This window comes from Heteronotia binoei, chromosome 21 (assembly GCF_032191835.1).
Source record: "Heteronotia binoei isolate CCM8104 ecotype False Entrance Well chromosome 21, APGP_CSIRO_Hbin_v1, whole genome shotgun sequence".
Taxonomy (NCBI): Eukaryota; Metazoa; Chordata; class Lepidosauria; order Squamata; family Gekkonidae; genus Heteronotia; species Heteronotia binoei.
This window is the reverse complement of record NC_083243.1, coordinates 12,744,207-12,766,522: the sequence shown is the minus strand read 5'-3', so window position 1 is coordinate 12,766,522 and position 22,316 is coordinate 12,744,207. Positions and strand designations below refer to the sequence as shown.

At 51.9% G+C, this 22,316-nt stretch overlaps 1 protein-coding gene across 1 annotated transcript in view; it reads right to left on the bottom strand.

Annotated features, from left to right (window-relative positions):
- The window catches only part of AP5M1 (adaptor related protein complex 5 subunit mu 1), a 37,144-nt gene that overhangs the window by 4,884 nt on the left and 9,944 nt on the right, over window positions 1-22,316 (bottom strand). Inside the window, exons 3-7 of the mRNA XM_060263157.1 lie at window positions 20,174-20,825; window positions 15,333-15,560; window positions 11,114-11,253; window positions 8,419-8,504; window positions 2,324-2,439 (exon numbers count right to left, since the gene is read on the bottom strand). Coding sequence (XP_060119140.1) covers window positions 2,324-2,439; window positions 8,419-8,504; window positions 11,114-11,253; window positions 15,333-15,560; window positions 20,174-20,825 — 1,222 coding nt within the window. The remainder of the gene's footprint in view (window positions 1-2,323; window positions 2,440-8,418; window positions 8,505-11,113; window positions 11,254-15,332; window positions 15,561-20,173; window positions 20,826-22,316) is intronic.

Genomic DNA, 22,316 nt, shown 5'->3' with positions numbered 1-22,316 from the left:
AGTGCAATACAAAGGTTAATAACATCATCATCATCATCAATAATGGTAATGATCGGGGTAGAATTCTAGCAGGAGCTCCTTTGCATGTTAGGCCACACACCCTTCAATGTAGCCCATCCTCCAAGACCTTACAAGGCTCTTTTTTATAAGCTCTTGGAGGATGGGGTGCATCAGGGGTGTGTGGCCTAATATGCAACGGAGCTCCTGCTAGAATTCCACCTTACAAGGCTCTTTTTTATAAGCTCTTGGAGGATGGGCTGCATCAGGGGTGTGTGGCCTAATATGCAAAGGAGCTCCTGCTAGAATTCCACCCCTGGTAAGGATAACAACTCTCTGGTTCTCTATTTATTTGTCGATTTGAATTATTTCTAACCTGCCTTTCTCCCACAGACTCAAGGTGGACTACGGAGGGAACTGGCACAATCATAAAAATGGGACAGAGAAGGTGGCGGCAGCTACAAGCATTGCCAGCTTCAAGAGGGGATTGGATAAGCATCTGGAGCAGAGGTCCATCAGTGGCTATTACCCACAGGGTGTTGATGGAACTCTCTGTCTGGGGCAAGTGATGCTCTGTATTCTTGGTGCTTGGGGGAGCAACAGTGGGAGGGCTTCTAGTGTCCTGAAACCACCAGAAAGAACTGAAGCATGGCAGAAGCAGTCGCATGACCCATTAAGTGGCACAGAAGTGACATAAAGAGGACCCTCACAATAAAATAAGCGTGGCAGTACCAACCACAAGTCCCAATCATTGACCCAGTTTGGTGTAGCGTTTAAGTGCGTGGACTGTGAGAACCGGGTTTGATTCCCCACTCCTCTACTTGCAGCTGCTGGAATGGCCTTGGGTCAGCCATAGCTCTCGCAGGAGTTGTCCTTGAAAGATCAGCTTCTGGGAGAGCTCTCTCAGCCCCACCCACCTCACAGGGTGTTTATTGTGGGGAGGGGAAGGGAAAGGAGAAATTCAACCTCTTCATCCTCTTGATCCAAGCAAGTTTGTGAACCGTTTTCTACAGCGCAGTCCTATGACCTGTGCACAGAAGTCCATCAGAGGCTGTTAGTCACAAGACACAGATGAAACACTCTGTGTGGGGCAGTGATGATCTGTCTTCTTGGTGCTTGGGGGACAAGAGCGGGAGGACTTCTGGAGTTCTGCCTCTGCTGGTGGACCTCCTGATGGCACATGGGTTTTGGCCACTCTGTAGCATAGAGTGTTGTACCGTTGGTCTGACCCAACGTGGCTTCTCATATTCTTATGTCTGTCGCCTCCCACAATCTTGTGGAGGGCCCTCTGTTTGTCAGCTGCTTTAAGACGCACTTTCTGCCTCTTTGTGCTGACTGCTGCTTTTTTAAAACAAAAGAAGAAGAAGAAGAAGAAGGAGGAGGAGGAGGAGGAGGAGGAGACTGGATTTATACCCAGTCCTTCACTCAGAGTCTCAGAGCAGCTTACAATCTCTACCTTCCTCCCCTCCAACAGACACCCTGTGAGCTAGGTGGGGCTCAGAGAGCTCTCCCAGAAGCTGCCCTTTCAAGGACAGAGTCTCAGAGTGGCCTACAATCTCCTTTACCTTCCTTCCCCACATGAGAAACCCTGTGAGGTGGGTGGAGCTGAGAGAGCTCTCCCAGAAGCTGCCCTTCCAAGGGCAGAGTCTCAGAGCGGCCTACAATCTCCTTTCCCTTCCTCCCCCACAACAGACACCCTGTGAGGTGGGTGGGGCTGAGAGGGCTCTCCCAGAAGCTGCCCTTTCAAGGACAGAGTCTCAGAGTGGCCTACAATCTCCTTTACCTTCCCCACATGAGACACCCTGTGAGGTGGGTGGGGCTGAGAGAGCTCTCCCAGAAGCTGCCCTTTCAAGGACAGAGTCTCAGAGCGGCTCACAATCTCCTTTCCCTTCCTCCCCCACAACAGACACCCTGTGAGGTGGGTGGGGCTGAGAGGGCTCTCCCAGCAGCTCCCCTTTCAAGGACAGTCTCAGAGCGGCCTACAATCTCCTTTCCCTTCCTCCCCCACAACAGACACCCTGTGAGGTGGGTGGGGCAGAGAGAGCTCTCCCAGAAACTGCCCTTCCAAGGACAGAGTCTCAGAGCGGCCTACAATCTCCTTTCCCTTCCTCCCCCACAACAGACACCCTGTGAGGTGGGTGGGGCTGAGAGAGCTCTCCCAGAAGCTGCCCTTTCAAGGACAACTCCTGCGAGAGCTATGGCTGACGCAAGGCCATTCCAGCAGCTGCAAGTGGAGGAGTGGGGAATCAAACCCGGTTCTCCCAGATAAGAGTCCGCGCACTTAACCACTACAGCAAACTGGCTCTTCTTTTACACTGCTGCTTACTTTGACGTAGGCGGTGCTTCCGGTGCACACAGGATCAGCTGCTTGCTGTTGATTCACGGGCCCAAAAGCCACGGTTCCGGTCAGGGAGATTTCCAACGATTTGGGAAATTTCTGCCCTTTAAAGTGAAACAAAGCAAAGGTAAATTTTCATGGGATTTGGAAGCAGGGTGGTACAAGATCGTTTATGCAGCCCAAGAGGTCCCCAATCTTTTTGAGCCCGTGGGCACCCTGGGAATTTTGAGAGGGGGTGGTGAGCGGCTCCCCAAAACTGCCTTCCACGGGAGATGGTGTCAAACCCCAAATTGCTGATGAGCCAAACAAAACACCTCCCTCCTCACACCTCCCAGGAAGGAGAAAATCCTGAAGGGGGAATTAAACCATATACTTTCCATTCATTTGTTAGCTTCTTTGACCAATGGCCTTAAGCTCAAGATAAGGAAAAGGAAAGGGAAAGATCCCCTGTGCAAGCACCAGTCGTTTCCGACACTGGGGTGACGTTGCTTTCATGATGTTTTCGCGGCAGACCTTTTTACGGGGTGGTTAGCCATTGCCTTCCCCGGTCATCTACACTCCCCGCCCAGCAAGCTGGGTACTCATTTGACTGACCTCGGAAGGATGGAAGGTTGGGTCAACCTCGAGCCGGCTACCTGAACCCAGCTTCTGCTGGGATCGAACTCAGGTCGTGAGCAGAGGGCTCCGACTGCAGTACTGCAGCTTTACCACTCTGCATCATGGGCCTATTAAAAGTCCCCTGTGCAAGCACCAGTTGTTTCTGACTCTGGGGGTGACGTTGCTTTCATGATGTTTTCACGGCAGACCTTTTGACGGGGGTGGTTTGCCATCGCCTTCCCCAGTCATCTACGCTTTCTCCCCAGCAAGCTGGGGACTCATTTGACCGACCTTGGAAGGAAGGAAGGCTGAGTCGACCTCGAGCCGGCTATATGAAAACCCAGCTTCCGTTGGGGATCGAACTCAGGTCATGAACAGAGCTTAGGACTGCAGTACTGCAGCTTTAACACTCTGCGCCACGGGGCCCTCTTCAAGATATGACAAGACCGTAAATACAAAACAAACTACAAATAATTTAAAACCAAAATAGAGTGTCAACAAGGAGAAAATAATCATGGTCACAAGACATAATTAAATAATCTGAAAGGCTACCTAACGTTAATACAAAATTCCGCAAAACTCTTTCACATTATAAAATTAGAGTTAAAATCTTAAAATTAGAGTTAAAATCTTAAAATTAGAGTTAAAATCTGGTGAAAGCCAATTTGGTGTAGTGGATAAGTGTGCAGACTCTTATCTGGGAGAACCGGGTTTGATTCCCCACTCCTCCACTTGCAGCTGCTGGAATAGCCTTGGGCCAGCCAGAGCTCTCGCAGGAGTTGTCCTTGAAAGGGCAGCTGCTGGGAGCGTTTTATAATGTTTATATCACTGCTACCTAGCATTAAGAACATAAGAGAAGCCATGTTGGATCAGGCCAGTGGCTCATCCAGTCCAACACGCTGTGTCACACTTAAGAACATAAGAGAAGCCATCTTGGATCAGGCCAATGGCCCATCCAGTCCAACACTCTGTGTCACATTTAGGAACATAAGAGAAGCCATGTTGGATCAGGCCAATGGCCCATCCAGTCCAACACTCTGTGTCACATTTAGGAACATAAGAGAAGCCATCTTGGATCAGGCCAATGGCCCATCCAGTCCAACCCTCTGTGTCACACTTAGGAACATAAGAGAAGCCATCTTGGATCAGGCTCCACCCCTAGAGCCTGCTAAGTGGAGATGTCAGTCAACGGAGACATTCCTTGCCACTGGGCAATTCTTTGCTTAATTATTTGCTTAATTAAAAGGTAAAGGTAGTCCCCTGTGCAAGCACCAGTCGTTTCCGACTCTGGAGTGACGTCGCATCACGACATTTTCACAGCAGACTTTTTACGGGGTGATTTGCCATGGCCTTCTCCGGTTATCTGCGCTCCCCCCCCCCCCCCCGCAAGCTGGGTACTTCTTTTACCTACCTCGGAAGGATGGAAGGCTGAGTCAACCTAGAACCAGCTACCTGAACCAGTTTCCTCTGGGATTGAACTCAGGTCATGAGCAGAAAGCTTAACTATAGAATATCTCGAGCCGACTACCTGAACTAGCTTCTGCTGGGATCGAACTCAGGTAGTTAGCAGAGGGCTCCAACTGCAGTACTGCAGCTTTGCCACTCTGCGCCACGGGGCTCTTGTGAAAGAGGCAATTGGCCCTACGTGTGAGAAGTCATCGCAACTGGCTGGGGAACTTCTGCCAGTTTGGCATAGTGGTTAAGTACACGGGCTCTTATCTGGGAGAACCGGGTTTGATTCCCCACTCCTCCACTTGCAGCTGCTGGAATGGCCTTGGGTCTGCCATAGCTCTCGCAGAGGTTGTCCTTGAAAGGGCAGCTTCTGTCAGAGCTCTCTCAGCCCCACCCACCTCACAGGGTGTCTGTTGTGGGGGAGGAAGGGAAAGGAGATTGTGAGCCACTCTGAGACTCTGTCCTTGAAAGGGCAGCTTCTGTCAGAGCTCTCTCAGCCCCACCCACCTCACAGGGTGTCTGTTGGGGGGGAGGAAGCTAAAGGAGATTGTAAGCCGCTCTGAGACTCTGATTCAGAGAGAAGGGTGGGGTATAAATCTGCGGTCTTCTGCTTCTACATATATGGAAAAGGAAAGGTTCCCTGTGCAAGCACCAGTCGTTTCTGACTCTGGGGTGACGCTGCTTTCACGACGTTTTCACGGCGGACCTTTTTACAGGGCGGTTTGCCATTGCCTTCCCCGGTCATTACACTTTCCTCCCAGCAAGCTGGGGACTGATTTGACCGACCTTGGAAGGATGGAAGGCTGAGTCCACCTTGAGCCGGCTACCTGAACCCAGTTTCCGCTGGGATTGAACTCAGGTCGTGAGCAGAGAGCTTCATTATAGAATATCAAAACAGCAAACAGACAGAAGCATGTGCAATTCTCCAAGAACGAAATAACGGGAGAGATCCCATTCTTAATAAGAGATACCGGGAGAACCTCTGGCTCGGTGGTAGAACACCTGCGTGGCATGCAGAAGCTCCCAGGTTCAATCCCCACCATCTCCAGTCAAAAGGATCCAGCCAGGAGGTGATGGGAAAGACCTCTGCCTGAGACCTTGGGTGTCACAGGCTGGGGCCGGGTCAGGCGAAGTCCAGGGGCAGTCCAAGGTCTGTAGCTGGTGAGCAAAGAGGGTCCAAGGCGCCAAAACCGAATCACAGTCCAGGTATCGCAGGTCAGAGGTTCAGAAGCCAAAGTCAGGGGGTCCAGAAGTCAATGCCAGAGTCAGGGGGTCCAGAAGCTGAAGTCAGAAGCTGAAGTGGATGCTAGAACGTCAGGTAAGTGACTAGTTGCTTCCACAAAGCCTCTTCCCAAAGCCCACAGCTATATAGCCCTGGTCTGTCTGTTGCCCATTTGGGCTAATTGCTGACTCAGAGGGCAGCCAGGATCCTGCTGGGACTCAAGCACCCTCACTCCTAGAAGGGCCAGAATCCTTTCAAAACTCAGGGAGCGTCTTGCTTGTGAGCGTGCCACCCTCCTCCGATCCCTGAGGTCCTGACGCAGGCGGTCACGCACACGAGCCACCCGAGAGGGCGAGGCAGGGGGGCTTGGATCTTCTCCAGCAGGAGGCGGGGGCACTGGTGCAGGTGGCAGGGGCACAGTTTCTTCCGCAGGCTCGGCTTCTTCTGCAGGGTCCCCAGCACCCATGACAGTGGGGCTCGCTGGAGAGCCACTATTGGCCTGAATAGGCGACACTGGCTTTGATGGACCCAGGAACTGAGTCAGTATAAAGGAGGTTCAATGCTTGTTCAAGGAAAGGGAGAGGCTGACAAGGTGGGACAGAGGAGGCTACCAAGAGAGAGAGGTAGGGAAGATACCAACCCTTTCGCATTTTATAAGAGCTCCTTTCACAACCGAGAAGAGCCCCGCTGGATCAGACCAGTGGAGCAGACCAGTGAGGGTTCATCCAGTCCAACATCCTCACTTAGTGGCCAACCAGTTCCTCTGGAGGGCCAGAAATAAGGTACTGGTCTGAATCAGACCAGTGGTCCATTTAGTCCAGCATCCCATCTCACACAGCGGCTAATTCATAGCAGTGATACTGGGCGGGGGGGGGGGGGGGATCCGTCTTCCTGCTGGGAGAAGAAGAAGAATTGCAGATTTATCCCCCGTCCTTCTCTCTGAATCAGAGTCTCAGAGCGGCTTACAGTCTCCTATATCTTCTCCCCGTACAACAGGCACCCTGTGAAGTGGGTGGGGCTGAGAGGGCTCTCCCAGCAGCTGCCCTTTCAAGGACAGAGTCTCAGAGCGGCCTACAATCCCCTTTCCCTTCCTCCCCCACAACAGGCACCCTGTGAAGTGGGTGGGGCTGAGAGGGCTCTCCCAGCAGCTGCCCTTTCAAGGACAGAGTCTCAGAGCGGCCTACAATCCCCTTTCCCTTCCTCCCCCACAACAGACACCCTGTGAGGTGGGTGGGGCTGGAGAGGGCTCTCACAGCCATTGCCCTTTCAAGGACAGAGTCTCAGAGCGGCCTACAATCTCCTTTATCTTCCTCCCCCACAACAGGCACCCTGTGAGGTAGGTGGGGCTGAGAGGGCTCTCCCAGCAGCAGCCCTTTCAAGGACAGAGTCTCAGAGCGGCCTACAATCCCCTTTCCCTTCCTCCCCCACAACAGACACCCTGTGAGGTGGGCGGGGCTGACAGGGCTCTCACAGCAGCTCCCCTTTCAAGGACAACCTCTGCCAGAGCTATGGCTGACCCAAGGCCATGCCGGCAGGTGCAAATGGAGGAGTGGGGGAATCAAACCCGGTTCTCCCAGATAAGAATCCGTGCACTTCACCACTACACCACGCTGGCTCTCCGAGAGGCATGTGGTCACTGGGGTCAGTGAGAACTCAAAGAAAAAAAGAGGCCTCTTGCTTAAGGGGAACAGATCATGAAGCCCACTGAGAAAGGGAGGAGCGCCTTTCAGGAGTCCTCGCTGGGGCCCACAGGAAATATCAACATTGAAGATGAAGATATTGGATTTATACCCTGCCCTACAGTCTGAATCTCAGAGCGGCTCACAATCTCCTTTCCCTTCCTCCCCCACAACAGACACCCTGTGAGGTGGGTGGGGCTGGAGAGGGCTCTCACAGCAGCTGCCCTTCCAAGGACAGAGTCTCAGAGGGGCCTACAATCTCCTTTCCCTTCCTCCCCACAACAGACACCCTGTGAGGTGGGTGGGGCTGGAGAGGGCTCTCACAGCAGCTGCCTTTTCAAGGACAACCTCTGCCAGGGCTATGGCTGACCCAAGGCCATTCCAGCAGCTGTGAGTGGAGGAGTGGGGAATCAAACCCGGTTCTTCCAGATAAGAGTCTGTGCACTTAACCACTACAGCAGGGGTGAGGAACCTTTTTTCTGTCAAGGGCGATATGGATATTTATAACATCACTCGCGGGCCATCAAAAATTATCAGCTTAAAAAAACAGTGCTCCGCCGAGGGAGAACGATTCAGGCCAGCAAAATTAATGCAAATAATTGTTTTTGTATTTGAAGTCACGTGGGGAGAGCCTAATCTGGCACACACACACCCGGCCCACCACCCTAGGCAAATGCATAGGTCCAGAGTTTTTTTTGTAGAAAAAGCCCAGCAGGAACTCAGTAGCCTATTAGGCCACATCCTCTAATATTAGCATATTAGGTCACACACTCATTAGCATATTAGGCCACACCATCTGGGATAAGCAAGTGCAAACCGAACGGTGGCAGTAACTTTTCCAGGCCCTGCAGCAATTCTGGCCGGCCAGTCAGGCCCCAGGGAGGCTGCTGCACAGCACATCTGGGCCCCACGATCCTCGCTGGCCAGCCAGACCCCAGAGAGGCTGCCACATGGCTCGGTTCAGTCCAGCAATCCCCGAGGGCCACACCAAGTGACCTCGAGGGCCGTATACAGCCCTCGGGACGGAGGTTCCCCACCCCTGCCCACATTGCCTGCTGTCTCCTTATCTCCAAACGGGCTCCCACCAACTTCCCTCCTCTGGCTTGGAAAGGAAAAAAGCAGCTTCCTCTTACCGATGACCCAAACCAACAAGCTCTTCTCCTTCGACACCTCGAGTTGGCCGTAGCTGATCTTGTACTCCAAGTGGGCGATAGGGCCCCTGTCCCCAAGAACGAAAACACAGCGATGGTAGTTAATGGCGAGCCTGACCTCGAAAGGTGCCTCCACGAAGGCTGCGCGTGTAAAACGATGGCCCGCACAAGTGGCATTGTGCCAAATCACTGCCCAGGGCGATATGGATATTTATAACATCATTCGCGGGCCATCAAAAATTATCAGCTTAAAAAACAGTGCTCCGCCGAGGGAGAATGATTTGCATCATGCCAAATCACGAATGGTGGGTAATGAGAGAAAAGCCCTTTGGCACATATCGGTAGCATAGTGAGAGCTGTGGCTGATCCAAGCCCCAGCAGGTGCAAGTGGAGGAGTGGGGAATCAAACCCGGTTCTCCCAGATAAGAGTCCGCACACTTCACCACTACACCAAACTGGCTCTCAGTGTAACGGAGGGTGAACAAGAATTGTCAGAGGGGTGACCTGGGCCAAGAATCCCAGCTACAAATACAAGTTGATGGGGTGTGAACTGGCAGAGACTGACCAAGAGAGAGATCTTGGGGTCGTGGTAGACAACTCACTGAAAATGTCAAGACAGTGTGCGATTGCAATAAAAAAGGCCAATGCCACGCTGGGAATTATTAGGAAGGGAACTGAAAACAAATCAGCCAGTATCATAATGCCCCTGTATAAATCGATGGTGCGGTCTCATTTGGAGTACTGTGTGCAGTTCTGGTCGCCGCACCTCAAAAAGGATATTATAGCACTGGAAAAAGTGCAGAAAAGGGCAACTAGAATGATTAAGGGGTTGGTACATTTTCCCTATGAAGAAAGGTTGAAACGTTTGGGGTTCTTTAGCTTGGAGAAACGTCGACTGCGGGGTGACATGAGAGAGGTTGACAAGATTATGCATGGGATGGAGAAAGTTGAGAAAGAAGTCCTTTTCTCCCTTTCTCACAATACAAGAACTCGTGGGCATTCAATGAAATTGCTGAGCAGACAGGTTAAAACGGATAAAAGGAAGTCCTTCTTCACCCAAAGGGTGATTAACATGTGGAATTCACTGCCACAGGAGGTGGTGGCGGCTACAAGCATAGACAGGTTCAAGAGGGGATTGTATATATATATATATTTTGGCCACTGTGTGACACAGAGTGTTGGACTGGATGGGCTATCCAACATGGCTTCTTTTATGTTCTTAATTTGTCAATAGCAACCTGGATAAGTAAGGCAAGAGGGAGAAGGGGCACGGGAAGGAGGAATGGTGGGCCGAGGCACTGGAGAGGACAGCCCTGCTGAATCAGACCAGGGGTCTATCTCATCCAGCATCTTCTTTCCTCCACTGGCCAGCCAGTTCCACCTGGAGGTCCAACAATAGGGCAGAGAGGCCGAGGCCTTCATTAGAGCATGAGGAGAGCCCTGCTGGATCAGATTCTAGTGTAGAAAACCAATTTGGGGATAGCATTCTGTCTCACAAAGTGCCCAACAACAGGGCATAGAGGTCGAGGCCTTCATTAGAATATCAAAAAAGCCCTGCTGATCAGACCAGTGAGGGTCCACCTAGTCCAGCCTCCTGTCTCACACAGTGGCCAATCAGTTCCTCTGGAGGGCCAACAACAGGGCAGAGAGGCCGAGGTCTTCATAACATCAGAAGAGCCCTGCTGGATCAGACCAGTGAGGGTTCATCTAGTCCTGCCTCCTGTCTCACACAGCGGCCAACCACTTCCTCTAGAGGGCCAACAACAGGGCAGAGAGGCCGAGGCCTTCATAAGAACATCAGAAGAGCCCTGCTGAATCAAACCAGTGGTCCATCTAGTCCAGCCTCCTGTCTCACACAGTGGGCAATCAGTTCCTCTGGAGGGCCAACAACAGGGCAGAGAGGCCGAGGTCTTCATAAGAACATCAGAAGAGCCCTGCTGGATCAGACCAGTGGTCCATCTAGTCCAGCATCCTGTCTCACACAGGGGCCAGCCAGTTCCTCTGGAGGGCCAACAACAGGGCAGAGAGGCTGAGGCCTTCATAACAACATCAGAAGAGCCCTGCTGGATCAGACCAGTGGTCCATCTAGTCCAGCATCCTGTCTCACACAGGGGCCAGCCAGTTCCTTTGGAGGGCCAACAACAGGGCAGAGGGGCTGAGGCCTTCATAAGAACATCAGAAGAGCCCTGCTGGATCAGACCAGTGAGGGTCCATCTAGTCCAACCTCCTGTCTCCCACAGTGGCCAGCCAGTTCCTCTGGAGGGCCAACAACAGGGCAGAGGGGCCGAGGCCTTCATAAGAACATCAGAAGAGCTGCTGGATCAGACCAGTGAGGGTCCATCTAGTCCAACATCCTGTCTCACCCAGTGACCAACCAGTTGACCTGAATAGCCAACAATAGGGTATAGAGGCCGAGGCCTTCCCCTGAGGTTGCCTCCTGACTGCCTATGAACGTGGACGTTCCCTTTAGGCACAATGTTTAGTAGTCACTGATGTTGCCTCCTAGCGCTGGGATCCAGAAGTTGACTGCCTCTGAGCAGAGAGATTCCCATTAGTCTCCACGGCTAGCAGCCACGGAGAGACCTTTCTTCCATCAGTCCGTCTGATCCCCTCTTAAAGCTGTCTCTCCCAGTTGCAATTCCCGAAAATCCTGTTTCCCGGAAAGAAGCTTTCTTACCTATTGAAGAAAGGGATGCGGGCCTCGCAGTATTCGAAAGAGTTCTTCATGCTCTCGTGAAGCTTCAGGTGCAGGGTTAACTTCCATTGCGATTCTTCTTCTTTCAGCTGGTAAAACCCTAAAATGGGTGGGACGGGCACCTTGGGGAAAGGGGGAGCAGAAAGAGGGAACCGGTCGTGCTTCTGGGTTACGATGGCCAGACTCAAGTCCAGCAAGCTCTGCTAGCCCCGGGGGTCCCCAAGCTTTGGAGCCTGCGGGCACCTTTGGAATTCTGACAGAGGTTGGTGGGCACAGACGCAACGTATCTGCCGCGGGAAGCGGCTTCAGTTACAACATGGCTGATGCATAAGGCGGAGTCACGCACAGAGGGGAAGCCACAGTGATAGATGAGTCAGCCTGTGTGAACCTAAAGCTTGCGCTATTGCCTTAGAAACCAATTAGGTCACATTTAGCCACGGAACAAAGTAGGAGTCAATTTGCACCTTAAAGACCAACAAAGTTTTATTCTGAATAAAGCAGGAGTCAAGTCGCAACTTTAAGACCTTTGTTGGTCTTAAAGGTGCTACGTGACTCCCGCTTTGTTCTACTGCTTCAGACCGACAGGGCTACCCAATCTGGTTTTATTCAGAATGTAAGCTTTGGTATGCATGCGTCCTTCTTCAGACAAGGGGATCGGGTACAGCGGGCTGGAATACATGTCGTTGGTGGGTTAAGAGTGTCAAGTGATACAGTCAGGGTCAAATGGCGAAATAGTGTAATAAATCGGAAGATCATTTGGTCTGGCTAGCAATCAAAGTTGCCTGTTAATTGTTGTTGCTGCAAGTCTAGGTAAAACAAAAGGACATGTATTTCTGAGTGATATTCTCGTCCGCCTAATTACCGTATTTTTCGGACCATAAGACGCACTCCCCCCCCAAAAAAGTGTGGGGGGGAAGTGCGTGCGTCTTATGGTCCGAATACTAAAAGATGAGGGGGGGAGGGGCCTACAGCCCCCGGGAGACAAGTGGCGAGATCGCTCTCTCCGCCCCCACCGCAAACCCAGCACTTCGCAGGGAGCGATCTCGCCGCTTGTCTCCCAGCCAGGCGTGCTTCCCCCGCGCCTGCGTGCCTGCCTGGGAGACAAGCGGCGAGATCGCTCCCTGCGAAGTGCTGGGTTTGCGGTGGGGGCGGAGGGAGTCGCCGCTTGTCTCCCAGCCAGGCACCTGCGTCTTATGGTCCGGTGCATCCTATGGACCGAAAAATACGGTAATTACGCAATTAATTTATTACGCCATTTCGCCATTTGATCCTAACTTTCATATCTTCGTGGCACTCAAACATCCGGCTTTTATCCTACGCGGCTCTTACGTTAAACAAGTTCGGTCGCCCCTGGTCTATAAGGTATCGCTGGACTAGAATCTTGCTTTTCTCCTGTAGACTCTGTGTTAAGATGCTCATTTGTGATACGTTTGATTAACAGTGGCTTTAAAAATCTATCCGGCGAACTGATCGAAGATCCCTCTGTACGAATCCCGAACTGAAAGGATAAAAATGGGACAGCAGCTTCCAGATATCAGGTATACGCTGTCTGATTGCTAAACAGTGACATCATTAGGCAGAAAGCGCTTAATTCTGATGGGAAACAGGAATTATAACGACTCGTTTGTAAACGGGATTTTCTAAACTGCCGATCGGTGGGGCGGCTGCAAATATTTCGAGGACGAAAGCCAAAAGCTCACGGGACACCACATTCCAGGCACGTATTGAGTTGGAGGGCCACACAGGTCACACGGTGCTGCTTTGGAGAGCCGCAGAGCTGCGGCCAGGATCAGACCTTCCGATGAAGGGGCCAGAAAGTACACCGGAAAACTAACTGCCCTTCCTTAAGGGAAAAGCAGGTAACGACACCACGCACCATAACCATTCAACGTTATGTTTCGAGGCAAGCCGCAGAAGAAATTCCTCCTTTTGCTTCTGTACAATCCCTTCCATCTTATTCTCAATCCACTAACTGTCCCCAAATATTGGTGGGTTTTTCTTTTGGCTAGGCTAAATGCCTTCCCCTCTTGTGTAGGTGGGCAGATTCCAAGGAGTTCCTCACTCGTATAGATTCTGTGCACCTGGGTTTGGGACTAAGCACATAAGAACATAAGAGAAGCCATGTTGGATCAGGCCAATGGCCCATCCAGTCCAACACTCTGTGTCACATAAGAACATAAGAGAAGCCATGTTTGATCAGGCCAATGACTCATCCAGTCCAACACTCTGTGTCACATAAGAGAAGCCATGTTGTATCAGGCCAATAGCCCATCCAGTCCAACACTCTGTGTCACATAAGAACATAAGAGAAGCCAATGGCCCATCCAGTCCAACACTGTGTCACACAGTGGCCAATATATGTGTGTGTGTGTGTACATATATACACACACACATACATATACACACACATATATATACTGTGGCTAATAGCCACTGATGGACCCGTGCTCCATAGTTTTATCTAAACTCCTCTTGAAGGTGGCTATACTTGTGGCCGCCACCACCTCCTGTGGCAGTGAATTCCATATCTTAATCACCCTTTGGGTGAAGAAGTACTTCCTTTTATCCGTTTTAACTACTAAAACTTTATCTCCTATTTCCTCGGATTGTGTGTTGACTGCCCTGCTGAAAGCTCTGTGGGTACCAGTTTGGTGTAGTGGTTAAGTGTGCAGACTCTTATCTGAGAGAACCGGGTTTGATTCCCCACTCCTCCACTTGCACCTGCTGGAATGGCCTTGGGTCAGGCATAGCTCTGGCAGAGATGTCCTCGAAAGGGCAGCTGCTGTGAGAGTCAGCCCTACCCACCTCATAGGGTGTCTGTTGTGGGGGAGGAAGGAGATTGTGAGCCACTCTGAGACTCTGAGATTCAGAGTGGAGGGCGGGATATAAATCTAATGTCTTCCTCTACAACCAGCGACAGTTTCCAAGGCTTTCCTCGTTTCTGTGCAGGGGGTTGTTTTGTAGAAAAATAGGTGGTGGAGCTCTTTAGCATAATTCATAAAAGAGTTAGCATAAAAGAACCTTGTAAGCTCAAGAGGATTGGCTACATCAGGGGAGTGTGGCCTAATATGCAAAGGAGCTCCTGCTACAATTCCACCCCTGGATGCTCCCATCATTAACACTAGATGGATTACTTTAAAAAAAAAATTTATATATCTATATCTATATCTATATATATATATATCCTAGCTCACCACCGAGTGGTGCGTGACGCTAACGAGTTAGAACTTCCGGCTGCCAGACAATCTTAGGATCTCCTGGCTATTCTACACGCACTGCCATATGATTATTCCAGTTTCTACAATGGAAGACAGATATATATATGTTCCCCACATGTTCCCCAGAGAGTACTGAGGTCGGGAACTCAAAATCTTCTCGCTATCCCCGGGCCAAAAGAAGCCCGCCTAAAATCAATTAGGGACAGGGCCTTCTCAGTTATGGCCCCTACATGGTGGAATCAGCTGCCGGAGGAGGTGAGGGCCCTGCGGGACCTTATTCAGTTCCGCAGGACCTGTAAGACAACCCTCTTCCGGCTAGCTTATACCTAGTCTACATCTAATCTGATACGGGAAATGATAGGTAGCTTACCACGTAGCTCTGTTATACATATTGTTATACTGTTTAATGTTTTTAGGTTTTAATTTTCTGAATGTTTTAATTCTTAATATTTTAAATGCTAGTTTAAATTATGTCTAATTATTTGTTGTGAGCCGCCCTGAGCCACTCGTGGGAAGGGCGGGATATAAATCAATAAATCAATATATATATATATATATCTGTCTTCCGTTGTAGAAACTGGAATAATCATATGGCAGTGCGTGTAGAATAGCCAGGAGATCCTAAGATTGTCTGGCAGCCGGAAGTTCTAACTCGTTAGCGTCACGCACCACTAGGTGGCGAGCTAGGCTTGTTCTTAAGGCAAGAGAGGTTTCAGAGATGGTTTGCCATGGCTTGCCTCTGTGTCGCACCCTGGTTCTCCTTGGGGAATCACTCTTTCAATTACTAGCCAAGGCCACTCCTACTTAGTTTCTGAGATCTGATCAGATGGGCTAGCCTGGGCCCTTCAGGTCAGGCTGTCTTACAAAGCTCTCCAACCTAACTCACAGCCACCACCACCCCCCCTCCCCGTGTGCGGTAGGTTAGGGAGAGGGAGGAAGGAGAGGAAGGGAAAGTCTGGCCTGCGGAAATCATGGGACTTTACCTGGGAAGTATAATAGCAGAGAGTGAACTGGTCTGCAGGTGGGGTCAGGGGGAACTTGTAAGGGCCGCTGAAGGCCGAGTCATCCACCGCGTCGACGCTACTGCTCGTGAGGACGGCCGAGTCGAGGGAGGTGACGCAAGGGTGGACCAAGATGTCCTGGAGCGGAGAGCCGTTGGCAGGGAGGTTCAAGCTGACCGACACGTTGGGGGTGGCGCTTTCGATGTCACACTTCAAAGACAACAAAAAAGAAAAACCTTCAAAACATCCTTAGACCAGGAGTGTCAAAAATACGGCCTGGGGGCCGAATCAGGCCCTCGGAAGACTTCTATCAGGCCCCTGAGCGACGGGCTGTCATCTGCTTCCTTCTCCCTCTCTCTCCCTTCCTTCCGTGTCAGAGCTTGCATGGCGAGGCTTGCTCAATCGCAAAGGAGCTGCAGAGCAAAGCCTCTATTTTCTCCATTGGCTGAGGCTCCTCCCTTGGGGAGGAAGCGCTTGCTTTGCCAGGCTCTCTCAATCGCACAGCAGAGCTGCTGAGTCAAGCCTCTCTTCCTTCCATTGGCTGAGGCTCCTCCCCCCTCCTGGTCCCCTGGGGAAGGAAGGGAAGAGCCGGGGCCTCTTTTGCCCAGTTCCCTGGATCCCATGGGAGAAATACAAAGAAAGCACCTTTAAGACCAATGAGTGCCAATATTATAAGCATGGTTTAAGGTTTTTTTAAAAAAAATCTTAAATTGCGTTTGTGTCTTTTATAACATTTATATCCCTGCTATCTAATCTTAAATAGGTACACACATGGCCCGTCCCAACATGGGCCGGCCTGACAAGGTCTCATTTATGTCAGATCCGGCCCTCATAACAAAGGAGTTCGACACCTGTGGCTTAATGTGTCACACAAATACTTATAGAACCGTGGAGCTGGAAGGGGCCATACAAGCCATCAATATAGGATCAGCCTAGAGCAGGGCTGGCCAAACCTGCTTAACGTAAGAGCCAGATAGAAGAAATGTCAGATGTTTGAGACCAGCAAGACATGAATGTCAAACGTTTGAAAAAGAAGGAGGAGAAGATATTGGATTTATATCCCGCCCTCCACTCCGAAGAGTCTCAGAGCGGCTCACAATCTCCTTTCCCTTACTCCCCCACAACAGACACCCTGTGAGGTGGGTGGGGCTGGAGAGGGCTCTCCCAGAAGCTGCCCTTTCAAGGACAGAGTCTCAGAGTGGCCTACAATCTCCTTTATCTCCCTCCCCCACAACAGACACCCTGTGAGGTGGGTGGGCCTGAGAAGGCTCTCTCAGCAGCTGCCCTTTAAAGGACAGAGTCTCAGAGCGGCCTACAATCTCCTTTCCCTTCCTCCCCCACAACAGACACCCTGTGAGGTGGTTGGGGCTGGAGAGGGCTCTCCCAGCAGCTGCCCTTTCAAGGACAACCTCTGCCAGAGCTATGGCTGACCCAAGGCCATTCCAGCAGGTGGAAGTGGAGGAGTGGGGAATCAAACCCGGTTCTCCCAGATAAGAGTCTGCACACTGAACCACCACACCAAACCAGGCAGGCAGGCAGAAAGGGAGGGAGGGGTAGAAAGAAAGAATCTTTAACTTTAAATGCACTGTCCAAGCAATGTTCCCTCTAAGCTGCAGAGCCTTGCGAGCAACAATTCTACTTTGTGGGCTACTGGCATGAAAGTTGTGAGCGACTGGCATGAAAGTTGTGAGCGACTGCATAAATCATTGTGCTCTGGGGTCATCCTTCCTGAGCCAAGACAAAAAAGGTGTGAGCTGGAGGCTAAGGATCTGTGAGCTAGCTCACGCTCACTCAGCTTAGAAGGAACACTGTGTCCCAAGTGGCCAGCTTAAAGAGACAAATGCCTTTTCCAGGCCAGCTGACGGGGCAAGAACCATGCTCCGGGACGAGAGCACACCTGACTTTACACTGCGTTGGAGTTCTTTCTGGCGGCTCCAGACTTCCAAAATCCTAATACCATTATCTATTAAATGTCCCATTTTGTTGACTGCAGGGACTTAACTCTGCGTAATCAGCCTCGGGTTCCAGCACGAAAGGCAGGCTACAAATAATGCGAATACATACGAGTAATAAATTATTGCAAGTCAGCCGAACCTGTGCGGCTATTGAGCTGATAACCGACACCCAAGATGTTGGCAATCAGAGTCCAGTAGCACCTTTGAGACGGACAAGATTTCTGGGATGTTAGCAGGTTTTTTTGTAGCAGGACCTCCTTTGCATATTAGGCCACACCCACCCCTGATGCAGCCAATCCTCCTGGAGCTTCCAGTAGGCCCTGTACTGAGAGCCCTGTAAGGAATTCTAGCAGGACCTCCTTTGCATATTAGGCCACACCCCACCGATGTAGCCAATCCTCCTGGAGCTTCCAGTAGACCCTGTACTGAGAGCCCTGTAAGGAATTCTAGCAGGACCTCGTTTGCATATTAGGCCACACCCCCTGATGCAGCCAATCCTCCTGGAGCTTCCAGTAGGCCCTGTACTGAGAGCCCTGTAAGGAATTCTAGCAGGACCTCCTTTGCATATTAGGCCACACCCCCTGATGCAGCCAATCCTCCTGGAGCTTCCAGTAGGCCCTGTACTTAGAGCCCTGTAAGGAATTCTAGCAGGACCTCCTTTGCATATTAGGCCACACACCCCTGATGTAGCCAATCCTTCTGGAGCTTACAGTAGGCCCTGTACTAAGAGCCCTATAAGGAATTCTAGCAGGACCTCCTTTGCATATTAGGCCACACCCCTCTGATGTAGCCAATCCTCCTGGAGCTTCCAGTAGGCCCTATCCGAAGAGCCCTGTAAGGAATTCTAGCAGGACCTCCTTTGCATATTAGGCCACACCCCACCGATGCAGCCAATCCTCCTGGAGTTTACAGTAGGCCCTGTACTAAGAGCCCTGTAAGCTCTTCGAGGATTGGCTACACGGGAGGGGTGCGGCCTAATATGCAAAGGTGTTCCTGCGACAAAAATAGTCCTGGGTATAAGCTCCCTTTGTCAAAACCTCGTGCCCCCCAAATCTTGCTGACCGAGCCCTACATGGAAAGGCTGAGGGGCTTGGGAAGGTTCAGTCTGGAGAAGAGGAGGTTGAGGGGGGACAGCTGAAGTCTCTGAAAGGCTGTCCCTTAAAGGGGGCAGGGAGCTACTCCTGTTGGCAGCAGAGGATGAGAGGACTCCCCAAGAATGGGTTTAGATCAGGGGTGGCCAAGGGTAGCTCTCCAGATTTTTTTTTTTGCCTACAACTCCCATCAGCCCCAGCCAGCACGGCCAATGGCTGGGGCTGATGGGAGTTGTAGGCAAAAAAAAATCAGTCATCGGCTCCCTTCTCCCTCTCATTTCCTTCTGCACCACCACTTGCTTTTTCAAGCTTGCTCAATCACGCAGGAGCGACAGAGCAAAGCTCCTCACTTGGAGAGGAAGTGGGGGAAAGAGAGCCAGCTTTCGCCAGGTTCTCTCAATTGCACAGCAGAGCTACTGAGCCAAGCCTCTCTTCCTTCTGTTGGCTGAAGAAGACTAAAGACTGCCGATTTATACCTCGCCCTTCCCTCTGAATTAGAGACTCAGAGCGGCTGACAATCACCTCTATCTTCTCCCCCCGCAACAGGCACCCTGGGAGGTGGGTGGGGCTGAGAGAGCTCTCCCAGAAGCCACCCTTTCAAGGACCACTCCTGCGAGAGCTACGGCTGACCCAAGGCCATTCCAGCAGGTGCAAGTGGAGGGGTGGGGAATCAAACCTGGTTCTCCCAGATAAGAGTCCACACACTTCACCACTACACCAAACTGGCTGAGACTCAACAAGCCAGTGAGGCATATTAGGCTGAGTGTGTGTGTGTGTTTGTCTGTGTCCTTTATTCAGTTTATATCTCCCTGACCTGGCATTTTATGACACACGTGGCCCGGTCCAAGAAGGTCACGATCCGGCCCTCATAGCAAATAAGTTTGATACCCCTGTTCTAGGTTGAACATATGAAGCTGCCTTCTACTGAATCACACCCTGGGTCCATCAAAGTCAATCTTGTCTACTCAGACTGGCAGCGGCTCTCCAGGGTTTCAAGCTGAGGTTTTTCACGCCTGCTTGCCTGGAGATGCCGGGGATTGAACCGGGGACCTTCTGCTTACCAAGCAGATGCCCTACCACTGAGCCACCATCCCTCACCTGCTCTCCAGGGTTTCAAGCTGAGGTTTTCACGCCTACTTGCCTGGACCCTTTTTAGTTGGAGATGCCGGGGGTTGAACTTGGGACCTTCTGCTTACCAAGCAGGTGCTCTACCACTGAGCCACCGTCCCTCCCCTGCTCTCCAGGGTTTCAAGCTGAGGTTTTTCACGCCTGCTTGCCTGGACCCTTTTTAGTTGGAGATGCCGGGGGTTGAACCGGGGACCTTCTGCTTCCCAAGCAGATGCTCTACCACTGAGCCACCGTCCCTCCCCTTCCTGAGCACTGAGCAGGGGGTTAGACCAGGTGGCCTGTCTGGCCCCTTCCACCTCTGCGGTTCTGTTGTCCCGGAGACTGACACGGCTACCCTCTGAAACCGTGCTGAAAAACGGTAAACTGAAAAGCCACCTTGTAACGATAACAGCATCTCTGCATTCGTCTATAAGCCAGCAAAACTGGGGAGCTAGGTCGGCAAGATTTTTATTCTGCTCTAGTTCCCAAATCTTTAAAAAAAAGAAAAAAAGTGGTATCTTCTCTGGGGGATGCTGAAGCATTAAAAAAAAATATTAAGTTCAGCTTCCCCGTCAGCCGAGATAAAAAAAAAAGGAGCTGACTTTCTGCTTTGCCAGGTGCATTCATGTGTCAAATAGGTTAGAGAGATTTGCGCCAGGAATCCGCTCACCTTGCAGCTGACGGCTCCGTAAACCTGCCATGTGTCCGCCGTGTCCCTTTTGTCGTACTGCACGGACTTGACTTTTTCAACGATACAGATATTAACTTGCGGCTTCCCCTTGTACGGGCAGGTTCTCCAGGCGGGCGGCTTCTGGGGGGGGCCGCTGAGAGGGAGGGGGCTGCCCTCGGACGATGAGCCGCCACTCAGGTTTGTCTCCAGCGGGGTGCCGAGGGGACAGGCGCGCGTGAGCAAGTGCGGGAGCTGGCCGACTTTGGCGCTCCTCTCGGCTTCGTTCTTCTGGCTGGAGTTCACGAAGGCCAGCAAGCCCGACAGGAGGGCGAAAGCTTGAGAGACCCCGCTGATGCCGACGAGAGCCGGACGCGGGTTCAACGGCTGCTCGACCAGTGGGACGGCGGCGTAGATCAACCCGCTCCTTTGGAAGGCCACGACGGGCCAGAGGTCGCCGCGTTCGGTCTGCAGCGCATAGACGGAAGTCTTGTGGATTCGGGCGCAGCCGTCTTGGCGCTCGATGAAGCCGCGCTCTTCGCCCGTCAGTCTCAGCTCAAAGAGCAGTGCCTTCAGGAAGGGGCCGTCTTCCGGCACGGCCACGTAGCTGGCCCCGTTGAAGCGTTTCGCACGCATTTCGACCGTGGGGTAACGCCTGCGGGGGAGAAGTGGAAACACGGCGGCGGCATTAACACCTCATTGCATATGTCTGTCATGTCTAATGGTGCTGCAGGACGTGCCTGATTGGCCCCAAATCAAGAAAGGAAGGTCCTTGCAGAAGGAGTAGGAGTAGGTGGAGGAGATTGGATTTATACCCCAGCCTTTGCTACCTGAAGGAATCTCAGAGCGGCTCACAATCTCCTTTCCCTTCCCCTCCCCACAACAGACACCCTGTGTGGTAGGTGGGGCTGAGAGCTCTGACAGAAACTGCCCTTTCAAGGACAACCCCTGTGAGAGCTATGGCTGACCCAAGGCCGTTCCAGCAGCTGCAGGTGGAGGAGTGGGGAATCACACTCCGTGAGGTGGGTGGGGCTGAGAGAGCTCTCCCAGCAGCTGCCCTTTCAAGGACAACTCCTGCCAGAGCTATGGCTGACCCAAGGCCATTCCAACAGCTGCAAGCGGAGGAGTGGGGAATCAAACCCTGTGAGGTGGGTTTCCCCTCCCCACAACAGACACTCTGTGAGGTAGGTGGGGCTGAGAGCTCTGACAGAAACTGCCCTTTCAAGGACAACTCCTGTGAGAGCTATGGCTGACCCAAGGCCATTCCAGCAGCTGCAAGTGGAGGAGCGGGGAATCACACTCTGTGAGGTGGGTGGGGCTGAGAGAGCTCTCCCAGCAGCTGCCCTTTCAAGGACAACTCCTGCCAGAGCTATGGCTGACCCCAGGCCATTCCAGTGGCTGCAAGTGGAGGAGTAGGGAATCAAACCCGGTTCTCCCAGGTAAGAGTCCGCACACACTTCACCACTACACGACGACGACTGCAGATTTATATCCCACCCTTCTCTCTGAATCGGAGACTCAGAGCGGCTTACAATCAGTGGAGCCCACACCACATTTCATTGTGAGTCACCGTCCTGGACATCTTACCTGATTGGATGGGGCAAGGAAGGCTGGAACAGGGACTCATGCAGAGACACAGCCCATGCCATGTTAGAATTTCCACTGTGTCTCAGTGGTGATCGCTTGAAGGGATTGTGTGGTGCGGCAGAACACTGAATCATACAGCAGCAGGAATTTGGGGCCAGTGGTTGCTTTAATCTTATGCATTTATGAAGCTGCCTTATACCGAATCAGACCCTCGGTCCATCAGTCAGTCTTGGCTACTCAGACTGGCAACGGCTCTCCAGGGCCTCAAGCTGAGGTTTTTCACACCTCTTTGCCTGGACCCTTTTTAGTTGGAGATGCCAAGGATTGAACATGGGACCTTCTGCTTACCAAGCAGATGCTCTGCCACTGAGCCACTGTCCCTCCCCTGCTCTCCAGGGTCTCAAGCTGAGGATTTTCACACCTTTTGCCTGGACCCTCTTTTGGAGATGCCGGGGATTGAACCTGGGACCTTCTGCTCACCAAGCAGATGCTCTACCACTGAGCCACCGTCCCTCCCCTGCTCTCCAGGGTCTCAAGCTGAGGTTTTTCATGCCTACTG